At 44.9% G+C, this 18,379-nt stretch overlaps 2 protein-coding genes and 1 non-coding gene across 3 annotated transcripts in view; 2 read left to right on the top strand and 1 right to left on the bottom strand.

The window, feature by feature from the left end:
• The first annotated feature begins 1,095 nt into the window (after window positions 1–1,095).
• On the top strand, window positions 1,096–6,484 carry LOC134095904 (protein SPMIP2). Its single transcript, XM_062549619.1, has 5 exons — window positions 1,096–1,243; window positions 3,810–4,039; window positions 4,629–4,687; window positions 4,930–5,035; window positions 6,096–6,484. The coding sequence occupies exons 1-5, from the start codon at window positions 1,171–1,173 to the stop codon at window positions 6,180–6,182; spliced, it is 555 nt and encodes a 184-aa protein (XP_062405603.1). The 5' UTR covers window positions 1,096–1,170; the 3' UTR covers window positions 6,183–6,484.
• A 2,237-nt stretch (window positions 6,485–8,721) lies between these two features.
• trnaa-agc (transfer RNA alanine (anticodon AGC)) lies at window positions 8,722–8,794 on the bottom strand. The gene has a single exon. It is a non-coding gene; the product is annotated as a tRNA-Ala (tRNA).
• Window positions 8,795–8,872: 78 nt separating this feature from the next.
• brd8b (bromodomain containing 8b) overlaps window positions 8,873–18,379 on the top strand; it is a 21,507-nt gene continuing 12,000 nt past the window's right edge. The window contains exons 1-14 of the mRNA XM_062549926.1: window positions 8,873–8,943; window positions 9,569–9,665; window positions 10,481–10,550; window positions 10,682–10,731; window positions 11,157–11,279; window positions 12,157–12,237; window positions 12,397–12,461; window positions 12,815–12,957; window positions 13,550–13,729; window positions 14,402–14,504; window positions 14,982–15,116; window positions 16,458–16,630; window positions 17,690–18,079; window positions 18,128–18,230. Coding sequence (XP_062405910.1) covers window positions 8,925–8,943; window positions 9,569–9,665; window positions 10,481–10,550; window positions 10,682–10,731; window positions 11,157–11,279; window positions 12,157–12,237; window positions 12,397–12,461; window positions 12,815–12,957; window positions 13,550–13,729; window positions 14,402–14,504; window positions 14,982–15,116; window positions 16,458–16,630; window positions 17,690–18,079; window positions 18,128–18,230 — 1,732 coding nt within the window. The 5' untranslated portion in view covers window positions 8,873–8,924. The remainder of the gene's footprint in view (window positions 8,944–9,568; window positions 9,666–10,480; window positions 10,551–10,681; window positions 10,732–11,156; window positions 11,280–12,156; window positions 12,238–12,396; window positions 12,462–12,814; window positions 12,958–13,549; window positions 13,730–14,401; window positions 14,505–14,981; window positions 15,117–16,457; window positions 16,631–17,689; window positions 18,080–18,127; window positions 18,231–18,379) is intronic.

Here is an 18,379-nt window from a genome sequence, read left to right as displayed (position 1 = left end):
ACAGTAATCAATTACATTTCCAAAGTAATCTTCCCCCAAAACTGAATGTATGTGAGATTCAAAACATTCTTCCTTTATATTATTGTTTTGAATTGCCATGAATTGAATTCCACTTCCTGTCATTCTAATTCAAATTCAAATTCAACTTCCTGTGGGGTGGGGCCAATTCCAATTCATGAATTGAACAGAGGCCAATTCTAAAATTCGGAATTGTGCACAAGCCTGATTTCAGCACACCTGCATGCATTGGATAACATGCTGTACTTGCATCATGTTTTCTTCCATCATTTCTCCCATCATGCCCCAGTCCAAGATTTGAGAGAAACTGAAGCACTTGTGCAGCTAGTCTAACCTTAAAGTTCTCAAATGGAGAGGTGTAGACAATCATCTGTTATGTGTTCTGGAGATCTTGCAATCCCTCCCATCACCACTAGAGAACACTGTAGTAGGCTAAACATCTTTGAGCAACTGCAACTGTGACGTTCTCTAAACTTCTGAACAACTCCTTAGATCAAAGTGTGATTTCCATCATGGCCACCTGAGGGAGTTAGAGCACATGCAGCATGGAGACCATGATGAACGCACACTTATGATTACAGTGAATGGACTTCACTTCACTCTAATAAAGTGAAAGGTGTGGTGCCCAGCTTGGGTGTTCAATATTGGCTATGTTTAATTTGCACAATCGCTGTAAAAGTCTTTGTTTTCTTTATACTGTCACAATGTCTGAACTTCTCTGCAATCAACCCCTTTGCACACAACATGTGTAACTTTGTGGTTTTGAAATATAGAAAAATAATCCTGCCTTGCGCATTGTTCATTAGAAAATCTACTTGTGCTACAGAGTAAAAATAACACACTCATTAACAACAAGAAATATTTAGCAAAAAAACCCCAGAAAGATCAATCTTTTAAATGTGGACCGATGGATATGGCTTGCCAGAACGCGCTTTTCCATCTCTGGATCAAGTAACTTTGCACAGTTATCCATTTACTTCTTGTATTACGTTGATAAAGCAGCAACAATGACTACCATGGCAACCGTGGGTGCCCCATGTCTTGCGCGCAAATGGCACACACCTGACTGCGTGTATCCGTCCGTGCGCACTGCACGCAGGAGACCACATTCGGTTGGCTGCAGCCGGGTGCGCTTGCAGGGTTCGGGAGATAATGGCAAGGGTTTTGTGCAACCCGTCAAGTCCAAACAAATCGCCACGTTATGGACAACGAATTATATTCACAGGTAGGATTGCGCGCATTTTGACATTTTCAATTCAGTCTTCAAACCCAGACTTTTTACCCGGTTGCGAACTTTAACCCTCCTGTTGTGTTACGGTCAAATCTGTCCGATTTTGCACATTTTGTCTCTGAAAAATATAGTTAACTTAATCTGATTGTCATGAGATTTCATGACTTTGTTCACATAGGGCATCTGAACACACAAAATAATTTTTGATAACTTTGATGCAATTTTGTGTGTTTTATTCAACTTGTGTACACCTGTGGTGTTCCCGGTCAAAAATGACCGGTCATTAGAAATGAATGGGTGTGACTACAAAAAGTGTATAAAATTGAGTTGAGTGACTTGCCAATTCATATGAACAGTTTCTGTCCTACACCCACACACAAAAAGTGCTATTTAGTAGCTTTTGGTGTACATTTTGGAATATAAAATACATTTTTAGTTTTTAGTATATCAAATATAGTAGTCAAAAATATTAGCCCCCATGATGGGATGGTCAATAATATTATTGTGCATGTGATTTTTTTGCTCTCAAAACACACCTAATTAACCAATCAGCTTTCAAACCACACCTGTACAGTTAATTGGCTTCATAACAATACCCGAGCATTCAATCAGCATAAAAGGACTCCAAGAAACAAGGCACAAGTCACTTGTACACATTATCGAGGGACTACTCTTACTGACCATGTCAAAGACAAAGGAAATCAGTCTTGAGCTCAGAAAGAAGATAGCGGAGGATCATAAGGGGGAAGGTTATACTGCCATTTCCAAGCACAGTGTCTAGAACTGCTGTACGTTGCATCATTGCCAAGTACAAGGAGACAAATTCTGTACAAAACAAACCTGGGCCTGGTTGTAAGCACAAGATTTCAAGAACTCTGGAGAGGAAAATAGTCAGAGATGTTAGCAAGAAGGCCGGACATCTGCCAAGATGATTGTTGCTGACCTGGCCTGGTCTGGAGTTGATATTTCAAGGAACAAAGTTGGGAGGGCCTTTCATCATGGTGGGCTTCAGGGCCATCGTCTCAGAAGAACCCCTTTACTCAAAGAGTGGCACATCACAACGTTGGATTTCCCCTTGGGGATCTATAAAGTATCTATCTAGCTCTCTATCAGACTGAGATTTGCCTGTGAGCATTTGAGAGATAAAAAATGAAATCTGGAAGTCTGTGCTTTGGTCTTATGAGACTAAACTGGAACTGTTTGGGCACATGGATGTTGCTTATGTTTGGCGAAGAAAGGGAGATGCTTTCAACCCTAAGTTGAACCCCACAGTTAAACATGGTGGTGGGAGCATCATGCTGTGGAGCTGTTTTGCATTCTCAGGCACAGGGAACCTTGCTCAGGTGCATGGCATCATGAAAAAAGAAAATGAAAATTTTGAAGTATAATATGCAGAAATTGGCTCTTAGACTAGCTTTAGGTCGTCGCAGGGTCTTCCAACAAGACAATTACCCAAAGCATACATCAAAATTGGTCCAACAGTTGCTCAAGGATACCAAAACCAAGGTCCTGGAGTGGCCCACACAGAGCCCAGACCTCAATCCAATTGAGAATCTGTGTTGGGTGCTCTAAGTGAATGTCCATGTTTGAAAACTATGCAGCTGGAACAATTTGCAATGAAAGAATGGGTCAAAATACCTCAGGAGACCTGTGCCAACTTATTAAAGAACTACTCAAGAGATTGTTGTCAGTTGTGGCTCAGAAAAGGCACGCTATTTGACTATTAATGGTCATACTTTACAAATAAAATCATACCGGTCAGTTTTGACCGGGAACACAAAAAGTATGATTTTGTGCAACTGTGAAAAAATTGAAATGGTTTCAAAACAAAGATTATTTTAAAACTTGGACATAATGTACTCTGTGATATAATAACCCAATATTTTTATCTGAATGTTTATTAGAGCCAAAATAATGCGTATGTAATGCTATTTTTATTACAAAACGATTTGTATGAGTTCAGGTCAATGAGGCCTACAGGCCCTAAATACCAAATAGAACTTTAAAACATGTAATGTTTACAAGAACTTAAGCTAGTTAAAAGATCCATAACAACATAAGATGAGTATATGTCTTATTATGGGTTTGCAATCAACTATAATAGGGTCGGTCACTTTTGACCGGGAACATAAAAGATGTGATTTTGTGCCACTGTTAGAAATGTGAAATGGTTTCAAAACAAATGTTCTTTTTAAACTTGAACATGAAGTATTCTGTGATAAATAGCACAATATATTTATCTTAATGTTGATTAGAGCCAAAGTAATGCATATATTATGCTATTTTTACTAAAAAAACGACTTGCATGAGCTCAGGTCAATGAGGCCTACATCAGGCCATAAATAGCAAATAGAACTTTAAAACATGTAGGCCTAATGTTCACAAGGACTTGAGCTAATTAAAAGATACATAACAACATTAGGTGAATACATATGTATAATTATGGATTTACAATCAACTATACTGGGGTCGGTCATTTTTGACCGGGAACACAAAACTGATTAACATGAAATGAACACAACAGGAGGGTTAAGGAAATTACCTCATAATTTGTGTCTAGGTCCTGACGGAGTAGGTGATTATAGAACAAAGCAACAGGACTTCCCCCGGTCCATAGGAATCGGACCGTTATCTCCCGAGAGCACCGGAGACCTAAACTACCTGCTCCGCGCAGCACCAGGCACCCCGCCGCCCGGGCCGAAGCACTGCTATGCCGGCGGTGTGGGCTGGGGCGTGCAGTACAGCGGCGCCCTGAACGGCAGAACTCTGCTCAGTGATAACCGAATCAAGGTAATGTTTATGTCGTTCATAGCAGATATTTTGGTCCAAAGCAACTTACAATGACATCAAATAACATAACATGAGCATTATCAACAGTGTCATTTAAAATATATTTTCAAAATAGACTCACTCAATAGAAATATAGGCCTACAGAACAGCCACCAATAATAATCACCAACGCGACTCTGGGAACGTTAGGCTATAAGGTCGGCCTAAATAGACAAGTCTAGACACTTATTCAAACTACTGTTAGAATTAAGTTATTCCCGTCTTGATTGTGACACATTGTTGATATAAGTCTGACATAGCCTATAGACGCTCATCAAAGGTGGAGTATATTGTTACCCAATAAACAGTAGCACGGTATCACAATATCCATGTGCTGGCTATACATTGTTCTGATTCATTGGCTGAATGCAGCTGAATGCAAGCAGATGCATCTAAGTTATTTCCCGATTGTATATTGTATCAAATTAACTAAATAGGTTATTTTTTGTGTGGCCAGCTTGTTGGTTTGGTATAGACTATTGTTCGTCTGAGTGATGTGACACATGATTTAAGAATATTGTAGACTAAAGGTTATATGTGTTTTCCACAGCGTGGTGAATTTCGCTCAGCAATGGAAGACAGAATCACTCACAGATTCCAGAATCCATGGTAGACCAGTTCACAAACATGCCCCCCCCCCTCCCCCCAACCACACACACACACACACACACACACACACACACACACACACACACACACACACACACACACACAAACACACACACATGCATCCATCTGCACATACGGTATATGCATGCATGCATACAACATGATTCCTGGCGGTGTGCCAGAGCTGTGCTGTGCTGTGCATCTACTCACTTCCTGTCTGCCCTGTTCTGACCCCCGCACAGGTTTGAGCCGCCTCGCGTTCTGGACAGGCAGCCCAGGGGCGCCCGCGCCTGGCTAGGGTGGACCCACAGCCAGGAGGAAACCCAGGAGTTCCTGCAGCTGAACAGGGTAAGGTGACCTCAACAGGCTTGGGTTTCCTGTCAGGTCAGACAGACCCCTTGGAAACAAACACACAGGGACTGGGTGAGATGACCACGACTCACTTACTCGTACTCACCTATTCACATGCATTCATTCACTCACTCACTCACTCACTTACTCACTCACTCAATCATTCACTCACTCAATAATTCACTTACCCAACAACTATTAGCCTACTCACTTAGTCAAGCAAGGTTTGCCTTCACTAACATTAATGATGTCAATGTGTCATTGAAGTGTTCCTTGCATTGTACAACATTGAAATACATTTGCATTAGGCTTAGCTAAAGTTATGACACCGTTTTAAGAAATAACAGTGTGGCATGTAGCCCATGTTTACACATCACATTAGCCCATGTAACTTATCATTTTAAAACTACATAGCCTACATGTCAGGAGGAAAAAAGACGAATATTCCGCTAATTTCTTCCACTTAAGCCATTCTAATCCGGCACATCAGATGGATTTACCATACAACAAAGTAACATAGAAATGGTGTATATTCTACTTGTTTGCTTCAAAAGCAGTGTGTGCACATTGCGCAAATACTTGAACTCAGTGACACAATGTTCTTGTATCCATCAGATTGTAAGTTAACCTCTCAATCCTCTCTGATTTACGCTCAACAGCAGGCTGACACATTGGGCTTTGGCTGTTTACTCAATGCCGTGGCAGGGGGTCCACAACACTCCTAGTTTGTTGCCATCTCCCTGTTCTGTTCTCATGCTTAGTGCTTGGTTAGATGCACTCATAAAGATTCTCTTAAAGCAGGGAACGGCCATGCGGAGTAGGATTATAAAACTTAACAATGTGTGTTCATGTTACTCTCTTTCCTCCTGCCTCGTTCACACAGCATTTCTCTCTTTCTCTCATTCAGTCTCTCCTTTTCTCTCTCTTTTCATAAATCATAAACTCATTCTCCTTTTCTCTGCCACTCACTCAGTCATTTTTTTTTCTTCTTCCCTACCTCCCTTCCTCCTTCACTCCACTCACTCCCTCTCTGTCTGTCTCCCTCTCTCCCCAACAGAAACGCTCTGCCCAGAGAAAGGTGATTGGTAGGTCGTCATCCCAGCCCAGCAGCATTGTCTTCCCTCAGATAATTGCCACCAGATAAGCAAAGGGAAAAGCTTTGCAGATCCAGCTTCATCATGGCAATAAAGAAGATGTTTTCTGTGTAGAAATCAAATATCAAAATGTTTCACAAACCTTTCCTATGTGTTACATTTTTGGGCCACATAGAAATGAATGAGTCCTTGAAGAACATGCAGCCTACAGCTGTTTTAAGGCAGCCATATATTTACTTCAGACACATACTATAGCCTATTTGACACAGTGATTTTATCCACTCAAGTTTGATGAGTGAGATTGTGTTTAGCATTATGCAAATGAGCATAAACGATATCTGCAAACTGTGTAGCCTACTATTGTGTGAAAATTGTATACCAAATATGTTCAATAAATGGGCAGGACATTATTTGGTGAGAGAGTGATATGTGGGGTTCTGGGGTTCATATCAATTCAGGAAAATCTGCTATGACACCTGCATGTTAAGCCGATACAAAAATCCAAACGTTTCCTTTGGCTATATGGGGAAAATGGTGGAAGGCGAATTAATAACGAGAATGCGGGAATCGAACCTGCTACCTCCTGACAGCATTAGCAGCCAGTATAGCCAAATCCATTCTAGTGAATGATGACAGATCCAACCAGCTTTTGTGTATCAGACAAATTTGACTCAATTAGATGATAACTAATCCATGAACATCAGCTCATGTTTGCTATTTTCTCGTTTTGATGTGATAATGTGCAATTTCTTAAATACATTGGAGAATGCGGGAATCGAACCCACTTTCTCCTGAATCCCGTTTTCAGTATCGTGAAAGTAAGCCCACATTAGCCAATCACGTTTCTCCCTATAATTTACCTTTGACCAATCACGTTCCTCCCCAGTGGCTTACTTTTCAACGTTCGGTTCTTCTCACGCCGATTCTTTCAAATGACAAGGAGGATGTACTGGTTGGTGTTGGTGTTTTCATGGTTTTCATCCAAATCAGTCGGAAGGTAAGACATGTTTTTAGACGTGATGTAGGGCCTACCAGACATTTTCTGCTACATACATCCCTAGCTGTTGCCATTCCAGACAGCTTGCAAACGGTAATGTTGTTGTAGGCTAGGCTTAGCATTAGCAGTTAGTATCGCTAAATCCATTCTTGTGAATGATGCCAGATCCAACCAGCTTTTGTGTATCAGACACATTTGGCTCAATTAGCCTAGATGCGAACTAATGCAAGAACATCAGCTTATTTTTGCTATTTACTGGTGTCGGTGACAATTTGCCATTTTTGGGTAGTAATGTTGACATGTTAACGTTAGCATCGCTAGTCATTAGCTTGCTATTTGTTTTGATGGGGTAGTGACATAGTAATGACAGTAATCGTTTTACATGTCGTGTTTTATAGCTTTCATTTACGCTAGGTAAAAAGACGGTTTCAGTCACATTCGTTTTGATTCCCTCAGATGTCTTACCTCTGCCATTTGACACATTGTGTCTGGTCTGTGTCTGTTTGTTATCCTCTCTAAGCTTAACATTATATTACAATGCAATTCACATTACATTTGGCAGACACATTTAGCCTGTGCCAAAGTGTATCAGTAGCCTAAGTGAAGTTTTTAAACAGTCATGGCCAGGTAGTCAGGTAGTAAGCCTAGGATATAAGAGCTGTAAGTAGTGCTATGAGAGGAGATGTTCACTGAAGAGCTGGGTCTTCAAAGTTTTTTGAAGATGGAGAGGGATGTCCCTGCTCTAGTAGAACCAGGCTTACAATAAGTGCAATGAATGTGATTGTTTTGTTTTAGCTGTATGAATGGTACCCATGTTGTGACGTTGAGATCTGTTCGACTGTGATCTGTTAGACTGTGACAGAGGTTGCCATTTTTTAACAACTAAAAAAAAAAACTTTACAAAAAAAATGCTCACAGATAAATAATAATTTAGGCCAACCTCGGTTACAATTGAATATGAAGTGGAATGTACACATAGGCCTACAATAGCCTACAATATACAGGTATCTTTCAGATGACTAGAGGTAACAGACTTTTTCTTATTATCATTCAGAAAATGTATGTCTAGTAGTTTTTTGCTGCCAGGGCAACCAGACTTCTCTTGGCGCTGTCAGAGGAGGCAAAGGCGGTTGAACATGTGAAGTGTGGGAGGGCTAAACCCAAATAGGAGGTGCTGGCAAAGGCCATACTTTTGTCACTGGCCATGGTGGAGAGACCCCACTGATGAGTTTTTAGCACAGGGAGACAGATTGGCAGGTTGTAACTACACAGTTCAGAGAACTGACGAATGATAGCTCCTACTTTATCAGTGAAGAGGTCAGCTGTGTCTAGCTCCATGTTCCATCCCAAGAGGCAGGGCGAGTGAGAGCACTGCCACAGCTAGAGTTTTGAAACATACACATGACTATGCATGTTATTGGGTTGAAGAGTCACCTACACACAACAAGCAGAATACTTAATTATTTTCCACATCATTTAGTTTGTAGAGATGAACAACACAATGTCAGCTGATTTGTCACCACTGTCATTTATTTACATTATTTTGAGGCTTTGGCTATATGGGGCACATATTGGAAGTGAAGTTAAAACATTGGAGAATGCGGGCATCGATCCCGCTACCTCTCGCATGCTAAGCGAGCGCTCTACCATTTGAGCTAATTCCCCACGATGGGAGGGACTGGGCGGAAAACATTTTTTGTAACACTCCCCACTGGTGTTCCGCCATAATGGAACATTGTGAATCGTGACATCAAGGTTGGTTCCGAGGCCTAATGACATCAGCTTTGCGGACGAGATGTCGACTGGAGTGGGAAGTAGGTTACACTGTTTTTTAAAGGTTTCGCTTTTATTTACCATTTAAATGGAGTAATAATATATACAGTAACGATCACATGTTCGTGCAATGTTATTATTATAGGAAACAGTTGAACATTTTCATGCGTAACGAAAAGAAAAATAGAAATGCTATGGCTAGCTAGCTTAGCAGTGAGTGGTGTTAACAATAGTGGCATTAGCCATTTAGCGAAACTATACATCCATGAAATAGAAATACATGATGTTTTGTGTGTGTTACATTGTCTTGTTCGCTAAGATAGTTCATTTGTAAGGCAGTGGGTGGGTTAGCTAGTTGCTATTTATTTGTTTTAGCCTCGAAGCGGCTAATGTTATTTTCGACAGATAGCAAGAAAGCTAGGGCAATCTAACGTTAGTTATCAAAACATTGTGCTAACAACACGTAGCTGCTACATCTGTAATGATTTTATGTTACGCCACGCTTTTGCTTTGACAACTCGCGCTTAATCTGGTAGTTACGCTACAGGGGTGTAGCAAACCATAATTGTTTATTTCCCATGCTAAGCCAATTTAGCGCCATGACCCATTTCATAGCTAACGTTTAGCTCTCTCTGTGGCCCCGACTCTTTTGTCTGTCATCCGCAGAGCACAAGATGCTGTCCCTGGGGCCCACGGAGCCGTGGTCGGTCCGGGAAAAACTGTGCCTTGCTTCGTCTGTCATGAGGAGTGGAGACCAAAACTGGTAAATAGAGACACAAGTAATTTAAAATATGTAATGTAATAAATGCATTTTATAGCCTGGCTAGTTTGTGTGGTTTGAGGCATCATAAAACAGTGTTGTATACATACATACTCATGCGTATGTCCATACATGATGCATTTCCTCATGATAGTTTTTCACTTGTGCCCACTTTCAGTTTATCCTAAATATTGTGGTGGCTTTTGTCACAAAAAAAAATCTTTCAGACGTCCACATCTGTTTTGTTGGGGGGCTAATACGGTGCACCAAGGTGTAGGCTACCGTTTACCTTTTTTTTTTAGCACTTGCAGCAGACCTTCATGTGATCAAACTGATAGAATTGGATTGCAATGCTGCTGTCATGCACTACCTGTGTAGATCACCTGTGTGCCTAATCAGACAGGATCCATTACCATTGCCAGAATGCTTATTGCTTTTTCTTTTTTGTCCCTAAGGTAGAACAGTCGTTTGAATCTGTGGTATACATATTTTTTAGTCCTTAAAGAATCTTCCACCCCTCAAAGCTTGAGCCAGCTAATGAATAATTATTTTGAAACTATAAAATGTTTTTTTTCCCCCAGTTAACGCATTTTTTTCCAGGCTGCAAAGCTAAATAAATGTTGAGGGAGTTGAAAAATGGAAAACACCATAGGATTTGGATTTGAACAGAAATATTTTACAGTCATTGGTTTTGTGACTCAAACATGATATAGACAAAACTTGAATAAAACCAGAGCTGGTGCAGCTACAGCCTTATCTGATTGGACGCAGAATGACCCATGCCGCCTCTGTCCCTAACCCTGACCTCTCTCCTGCAGGGTTTCAGTCAGCAGAGCGATCAAGCCCTTCTCTGAGCCAGGCCGCCCCCCTGACTGGTTCTCCCAGAAGGTAGAGGTCCTTTTCTTACTGTCTACTGTAATTGACATGGACTGATTTGGGGCTCAGCTCATGGATGTTGGTGCTGTTGTTGAGCTTTAAGTGTTGAACTTTGACCTTTGCCCTCTCTGTGACCTCTGCAGCACTGTGCTTCCCAGTACTCTGAGCTGTTGGAGACCACAGAAGCACCAAAGTGAGTGGCCCAGTTATCTTGTTTTGGTATCTTCCATTAGTATTTTTGCAGTTGTTTATGCTTTGTTGTTATGTTATGTTTGTTGTTTGTTTATAGAATTTTTTTGTAGTTTGTCAAGACTTCATGGAAAGTCTAGGAAAACTCCGGGAAAACCTGTGTTTGCACATGTTGCTGCATGTTGCTGCATCGCTGTGATGGAAACTTGCAGCCCTAGGCCATTTAGATCTTTCTTGGAAGAATTTTCCAGTACAGTGTGTGTGTGTGTGTGTGTGTGTGTGTGTGTGTGTGTGTGTGTGTGTGTGTGTGTGTGTGTGTGTGTGTGTGTGTGTGTGTGTGTGTGTGTGTGTGTGTGTGTGTGTGTGTGTGTGTGTGTGTGTGTGTGTGTGTGTGTGTGTGTGTGTGTGTGTGTGTGTGTGTGTTTGCAGACGTAAGCGTGGAGAGAAGGGTGAGGTGGTGGAGACCATAGAAGATGTGATTGTGCGCAGATTAACCGCAGAGAGGATCGAGGAGCTGAAGAGACTCCTCAAGGACACACAGGAGAAGTACAGGTACCCTCTCCCTCACCCTACAGCAGGGGTGTCCAAACTTTTTGGACATTGGGTCTTGAAAAATGGCCGGTGGGCCAGATCTATGATAAACTAATGCATGCTCGGCGGGCCGCATTAAAGTGCTTGGCGGGCCGCCGTTGGCCCGCGTACCGTAGTTTGGACACCCCTGCCCTACAGAGACGGCCTGCCTTACCAGCCTGCTGCTCTAGCGGTTTCCTGTGGACCTCTTTTGGGCCGTTTCTAAGCTCACCTCCACTGCACCCTCTGCCCAACACATTCCACTCCATTCCATCCTGGGGCACCCTATTTAGTGGCAGCCCAGTTAGTGAGGAGTGGATGTGGGTTATAAGCTCCTTGAGGTCAGATAAGTGCATAACACATTGGAAGTGTGTGCAACAGTGATGGGCTGCCATCAGGGCTGTAGTGGAGGATAGACGCCTCCGAAATGACAGAAATAGAGTTTATCCACCTCTCAGAAAAGTTTATTTACTAATTGCAACATTCAAAATCACACTGTATTATCCATATTCACAATATGTATCCTCATCCACACTCTAGTTACCATTTAATACATGTTCTGCCTTTTTTTTTTTTTTAATTCAATGCTACATGGTACAGTCCATTTTACCGTGACCACAGAATTCCTATTTTACCCACCTCTTATTTTACCACAACACCCATAGCTGTCATGGTGGGAGAGACAGATCATTGAATAATGCCACATGCTCAGCTTTCAGTTGATGAAATGATGGAAAACATTTTCATGGCCAAACATCAATTAAATAAGTATCAGATGCTTCCCTTTGAGAGCCATTAGACTGAGTTTTCCGGCTCGTATTGAGGCTTAGTGGAGTTTTTTCTCTCTCTCTCTGTACAGGAAGTTGAAAAAGGAAGTAGAATTGATCCAGGCGGGCCAGATGGACTCCAAGCTGGAAGAGGTGTGGGGGGAGATCGATCAGTAAGACAGCTGTCCATCTTCCTGTGTGTCTGCCTGTGTACCCCGTGTCTTACGAGCATTCTCCTGTCCTCTGCTGTCTTAGAAAATTTGTGTGTGTGTGTGTAGGTGTGTAGTACTTGACCCTGTTGTCATCTGTCCCACTGTGTTTTCCTCTGACAGGAAGAGGAAACAGGAAGAGGAGGAAGCAGAGCAAAAGAAGAGGGCCACGGAAGCAGCTTTTCAGGGTACAGCGTCCACTCTATAGACACACACATTCACACACACACTCTCTATAGGCACACCCTTGCAGCGTCCATTCTTTATAGGCATCCACACACACTTGTACACTAACACATGCGTCACACACGTCCTACTACTCTCTGTCTGTCTGTCTGGTGAGTACAGTGTGCAGCACTCTCTATAGGCACACACACACACACACACACACACGCACACACACACACACACACACACACACACCAGTGTATCACATGCTGTCTTCACATGCCCACACGTTTTCTGCTCTGCTTACTGTCCTCTGTGCATGTTTTAACGTGACTGTGTGTGTGTGTGTGTGTGTGTGTGTGTGTGTGTGTAGTGCGGCAGGCTGCTAAGAACACACCCAAGCGTGTGCCCAGCGTGACTGTGCGTTCCCCTTTGGGCGCCAGCTCCCCCGTCCTGGACCCGCCCACCAGTGATGCCAGCCAATCACTGACGGAGGAGCTCTGCGCCAGTCCTGCGGTGAGTGAGCCAGTCATGTGTCACCATGGCGATCACCCCCCAAAACAAAAACAAAAACAACTAAAAACGGTGGTAAACATGTCAGAAGGAATTTAACAAGAAAGACAAAGCTTGGCATGGCTCAGTCCTGTATTGTCTGTGCAGACTGAAAGGCCTCACGTTTGGTGAATGCAACAGTGCAGGAATACATGATGGACAGTTTCTTTGGCTCTCTCTCCCTCTCTCCTCCCTTCTCACTCACTCTGTTCTCATCTCTCTCCTCTTTCCCTCTCTCCTCCCTTCTCACTCACTCTGTTCTCATCTCTCTCCTCTTTCCCTCTCTCCTCCCTTCTCACTCACTCTGTTCTCATCTCTCTCCTCTTTCCCTCTCCTCTTTCCCTCTCCCCTCTTTCCCTCTCTTCTCTTTCCCTCTCTCCTCCCTCTCCTCTTTCCCTCTCTTCTCCCTTCTCACTCACTCTTTTCTGATCTCTCCTCTTTCCCCCTCTCCTCTTTCCTTCTCCCCACTTTCCCTCTCTCCACTTTCCCTCTCTCCTCTTTCCCTCTCTCCACTCTTCTCACTCAGTTCTGATCTCTGCTCCTCTTGTGTGTTCAGGCTCCAGCGGTGGCTGTGTTCATGCCGGTGGAGGCGGTTGGGCCTAAGGAAAGCCTGGGGGCTCTGGTAGACGACTCCCCACAGAAGAAGCTCCTGGCCCAGAAGGCCACGCCGCCCCCCTCCCCTCTCCTCTCAGAGCTCCTGAAGAAAGGAAGCCTCATCTCGGCCAGCCCTCGTCTGGTGAGCAGGGAGGCGGAGACCAGGACCGAGAACTGGGCTTAGGAAGAGAGAAGGGGGTGGAAGAAAGGATAGAAGAAGAAGAAGAAGGGGAAAGGGTGATGGCAGCATAGAAAGACAACAGAGTTGGGCTAGGGAGTAGAATTGAGAATTGGGCATGATGAGGGGTACAGTAATTTCCTGTGTATTAGCTGCATAGTGTATTAGTTGCAGGACCGCAGCAAAAACATATTTGATACCATATGAACTGCCTGTGTATTAAAACCTCATAGCTCTGTTAGCCGCGACTGATAGTTGGGATCGGTAATGGTGATGGTGATGATATTGATCATGTATGGTGATGGTGAAGATGATTGTGATGTGTAAATGATTAGTGTAAGAACATTCTAGCAAAACCGTGATAATGTCCATATTACCTGTGATCATTTTGGTCACTATTATTGTGATGTTACATTCTCACACTGTAACGTCTCTAAAAATTATGTTTACCGTTGTAGTGGCCATTTGGTCAAGACGTTGCTGTGATAATGACTGATTGAAGGTGACTGATTGATGGTGATGGTCGTGTGTTTGCAGGTGGTTGAGGGAGAGGTGTTAATGGTTGTAGTGTTAGTGAAGTGGTCAAGCCGTTGCCGCGACGATGACTGATCGATGGTGACGGTCGTGTGTTTGCAGGTGGTGGAGGGAGAGGTGGCAGCTGCTCTGAGCAACGGCTCTCACGGAGTCGAAGTTCTGACCACGACCTGCTCCATCCCCCAGGGACAGGACATCACCGCAGGTAGCCACCGCAGCACACCCACGCCCAATTTGACCCACTTGGGCCCACTTGGGCCCTCTCCCACAGCCTCCTGTCCTTCTGCTCTGTGTGCCTCTAGCTGCCTGTTGAAGAGCTTTATGGTCGTGTTGGGCTGCTCTCTTTTCTGTTCTTGCCACAGATGAAAATCCATGGTGGGCACAGAAAAGCTCCAGCCAGTCTAATGTGTGTGTGTGTGTGCGTTTGTGTATTAGTGTAGTGTGTGTAGTACAGTGTTCTTAGTCTTGAGTGCACCTTGTGCTGTTTAATTGTAGCTTTCTTTGTTTGTTAAAGTGTCAATACACTAGCAGTGTGCCTTGTCACACACTTCAATGTGTTAGTGCTTTACGTGTATGTGTATGTGTGTGTGCGTGTGCGCGTGTGTGTGTGTGTGTGCGCGCTTGTGTGTGTGTGTGTGTGTGTGTGTGTCTATCTGTGTGCGTTTATGTGTCTGTGTGTCAGATGCGCCTACTCTGTCCCGCCTCCTGGAGACCACCACTCAGAGTCACCACGGCAACAATGCAGACCCCCTTGTTACCCATAACAACAATGTAGTAGCCCCCACCCAGATGGACCTCCCAGCCCCGCCCACTACAGGTCTTGCTGTTTTTTCATTCTGACGCTCACTCCCACCTCTCACTGTTCCTTCACTTCTCCTCTATCCCTCTCTCTCTCTTTCATTCTCACTTTTCCTCCATCTCTCTCTTTCTTTATTCTCTGTTTATCTCGTTCTTTCTCTCACTTCTCTATCTTCCCCTCTCTCTTACTTGTCCTCTATTCTTCTCTGTTTCTTTCTCTCACCTCTCACCTCTATCCTTTTATTGATATGTTTCTCTCTTACTTCTCCATTCCTCTCTCTGTTTTTCTCTCTCTCACTTTTTCTCTATCCTTCTCTCTCACACTTCTCCTCTATCCTTCTATCTCTCTTCCTCCTTCTCACTTCTTCTCTATCCTTCTCTCTCACACACACTTCTCCTCTATTGTTCTCTCTCTATCCCTCCCTCTCTTCCCCCTCTATCTCTCTCCCACTGTCCCTACACTCATCCAATATATTATATTGAATTGGTTTGTACATGAAGTAATAGTCATCATAATTAGCATCCCCTGCTTTGGCGTATAAAACCCTGTGTTGCTGCAGCATTGGCTCCTTCAGGAGGGGCTATAGCACAGTAGTTTGGCCCTCTAGTCCATGCATGTGTGTGTGGACTGGGTTTGTGGGTAATGTAGTGTTTGTGGGGCGCCTGTGGATGTAGTCGTAATGCATTTGAATTGCAATACCTTTGATAAGTGACCACATTGCTTTAGCTATACGGACACCTAGCTGTAGCCTTCTGTTAGGAGTCTTATGGGTTTATGGTGTTATATACACAAGGGGGCTAAAATGGGAAGCAGTGGTCCTGGGCCATGTGTTTAATGCGTGCTATGGGGGGTTGTGTTTAATGCGTGCTATGGGGGAGTTGTGTTTAATGCGTGCTATGGGGGGTTGTGTTTAATGCGTGCTATGGGGGGTTGTGTTTAATGCGTGCTATGGGGGGTTGTGTTTAATGCGTGCTATGGGGGGTTGTGTTTAATGCGTGCTATGGGGGCTTGTGTTTAATGCGTGCTATGGGGGCTTGTGTTTAATGCGTGCTATGGGGGGTTGTGTTTAATGCGTGCTATGGGGGCTTGTGTTTAATGCGTGCTATGGGGGCTTGTGTTTAATGCGTGCTATGGGGGCTTGTGTTTAATGCGTGCTATGGGGGAGTTGTGTTTAATGCGTGCTATGGGGGGTTGTGTTTAATGCGTGCTATGGGGGGTTGTGTTTAATGCGTGCTATGGGGGAGTTGTGTTTAATGCGTGCTATGGGGGGTTGTGTTTAATGCGTGCTATGGGGGGTTGTGTTTAATGCGTGCTATGGGTGTGGGTGTTTGTGGGTGAAGAATGATGTCCTGTCTGTAGTTGCAGTGGAGGAGGGCCCGGTGGCAGCGGCGGCGGCGGCGGCGGTGTCCAGTCCCCAGCTGGAGCAGCCCCGCGAGGGGGAGATGGTGGAGGACCTGGTGGAGGTCTCCTACATGGAGGAGGAGCTGGACCTGGCCACCGTGGGGGACATCATCGCCATCATAGAGGAGAAGGTGCTGGGGATATACACACACACACACACACACACACACACGGCACTGTGCTCTCACTGCTCTCTTTAGATACATAAATACACACACACACACACACACACGGCACTCTGTGCTCTCACTGCTCTCATAGATAGATAGATGGAGACATATAGATGACGACTCACAAAAAGTTAGGGATATCTGACTTTCGGGAAACTTTTCGGGACTTTTCTTGAAATGTCATGTTTCCGTACAGAAAGCATTGAAACATTGAACTGTTGGACATGCACATTACAAATTTAGAGGTCACATTAGGTGCTGTGTCCACCAAATGCGTTTTTTACAGCCAGAGCGCCCAAAACCTCCTCCTCTCGGCGCTTCGATAAGTGTTTATTGTTGCTAAGTTACCAAAACCAGTGACGGTTTATAACGAGAAGTGCCATTGACGAGCCCGGCGCTGTTCTAAAAGTTGAACAGATTTCAACTTTGAGCGCTCTGAGCGCTGCGACAAAAAACGGTCGGCGCCGGCGTTTTTTTCCGCCAAGGGCGCTCAGCGCTGTGAGCGCTGAGCTACATAGACTTAACATTGAAAATTGTTGCCGTCGGCGCAAAAAACGTGTTTGGTGGACACAGCACCTTAAGTTCACATGTAAAGGTGTTGTGGATTTTTATAGTGGAATTTGTTGGTGTGATGCTGCATACAGTATGTGCACCAGTCATGTCACAGTATTAGCATGCCACTTATGCAAGGAGAAAATAGTCTAAATGTCTTGAGGTGCAAATTTGCCACTAGCGTGTTTTGCTACGCTGTTTACTTACACCTTACACACTCTCTCTCTTATTTTCTCTTTGCTACTCCCTGCATCCCTCGCTCTCCCTCTCTACTCCTGTCCCTTTTTTCTCCCTACCCTTCCCTCACTCTCTCTCCACCTCCTCCTCTTCTCTCTCTCTACCTCTCCACCTCCTCCTCTTCTCCCTCTCCACCTCCTCCTCCTCTTCTCTCTCTCTACCTCCTCCTCCTCTTCTCACTCTCTCTCTCCACCTCCTTCTCCTCCTCTTCTCCCCCTCTCTCTGCTGCAGGTGGATGAGTCGGTGGAGGCCCTGGACGCGGCGGCTGTGGAGGCGGCGCTGTCCCTGTGTGAGGAGGCCGGGGGCCACACCCTGCCGGGCCCCTGGGAGCCCCAGGCCTTCAAGCCCCTGGAGTCGGGCCCGGAGCCCCAGCCCAGCCCCTCAGCAGCAGCAGCAGCAGCGGCCGTAGCCCCCGGCCCAGAGACGAGCACCCCGGGGCCCAGCGGCGCGTCTGAAGAGGGGGACGGGCAGATGGAGGAGGGGGGGCAGAGACCGATGGAGGGGGACATGGAGGTGCCAGCGGAGGTGGAGCACTTTAACCAGCAGGGGGCGCAAGGCCAGGAGAGGGGGGATGACGCGGGGCACGTTCACGGAGCTGTCGCCGTGGTGACGAACGAGGGGGCCATGGAGATGAAGGATGAGGGGGAGGGGGACGGGGAAGGGGAAGGGGGGGTGGAGGAGGCGTTGGCTGAGGAGGGCAGAGCGCACAGCCCCACAGTCAAGCAGGAGCAAGAGGACTGGAGCCAAGCGGAGTCTCACCCGCCGTGTGTAGGTAAGTGTCTCTCACACACACACACACACACACAGACACACACACACACACACACACACACACACGCACACGCATATATACACTGCCAGAGTCCTACACAACGCGTGTGAATCAGTCATGTGCACACCTGTAAGTCTCAGAAGCTTACA

Source organism: Sardina pilchardus, chromosome 11 (assembly GCF_963854185.1).
Source record: "Sardina pilchardus chromosome 11, fSarPil1.1, whole genome shotgun sequence".
NCBI lineage: Eukaryota > Metazoa > Chordata > Actinopteri > Clupeiformes > Clupeidae > Sardina > Sardina pilchardus.
The sequence above is the reverse complement of the archived record's forward strand: the minus strand, read 5'-3'. Positions and strand labels throughout refer to the sequence as shown.

Coding starts and splice junctions, on each gene's coding strand:
- LOC134095904 (XM_062549619.1), top strand. CDS start 1,171: ATGGCAAGGGTTTTGTGCAACCCGTCAAGTCCAAACAAATCGCCACGT. Junction 4,040..4,628: donor TCAGTGATAACCGAATCAAG/GTAATGTTTATG, acceptor TGTTTTCCACAG/CGTGGTGAATTTCGCTCAGC. Junction 5,036..6,095: donor AGTTCCTGCAGCTGAACAGG/GTAAGGTGACCT, acceptor TCTCCCCAACAG/AAACGCTCTGCCCAGAGAAA.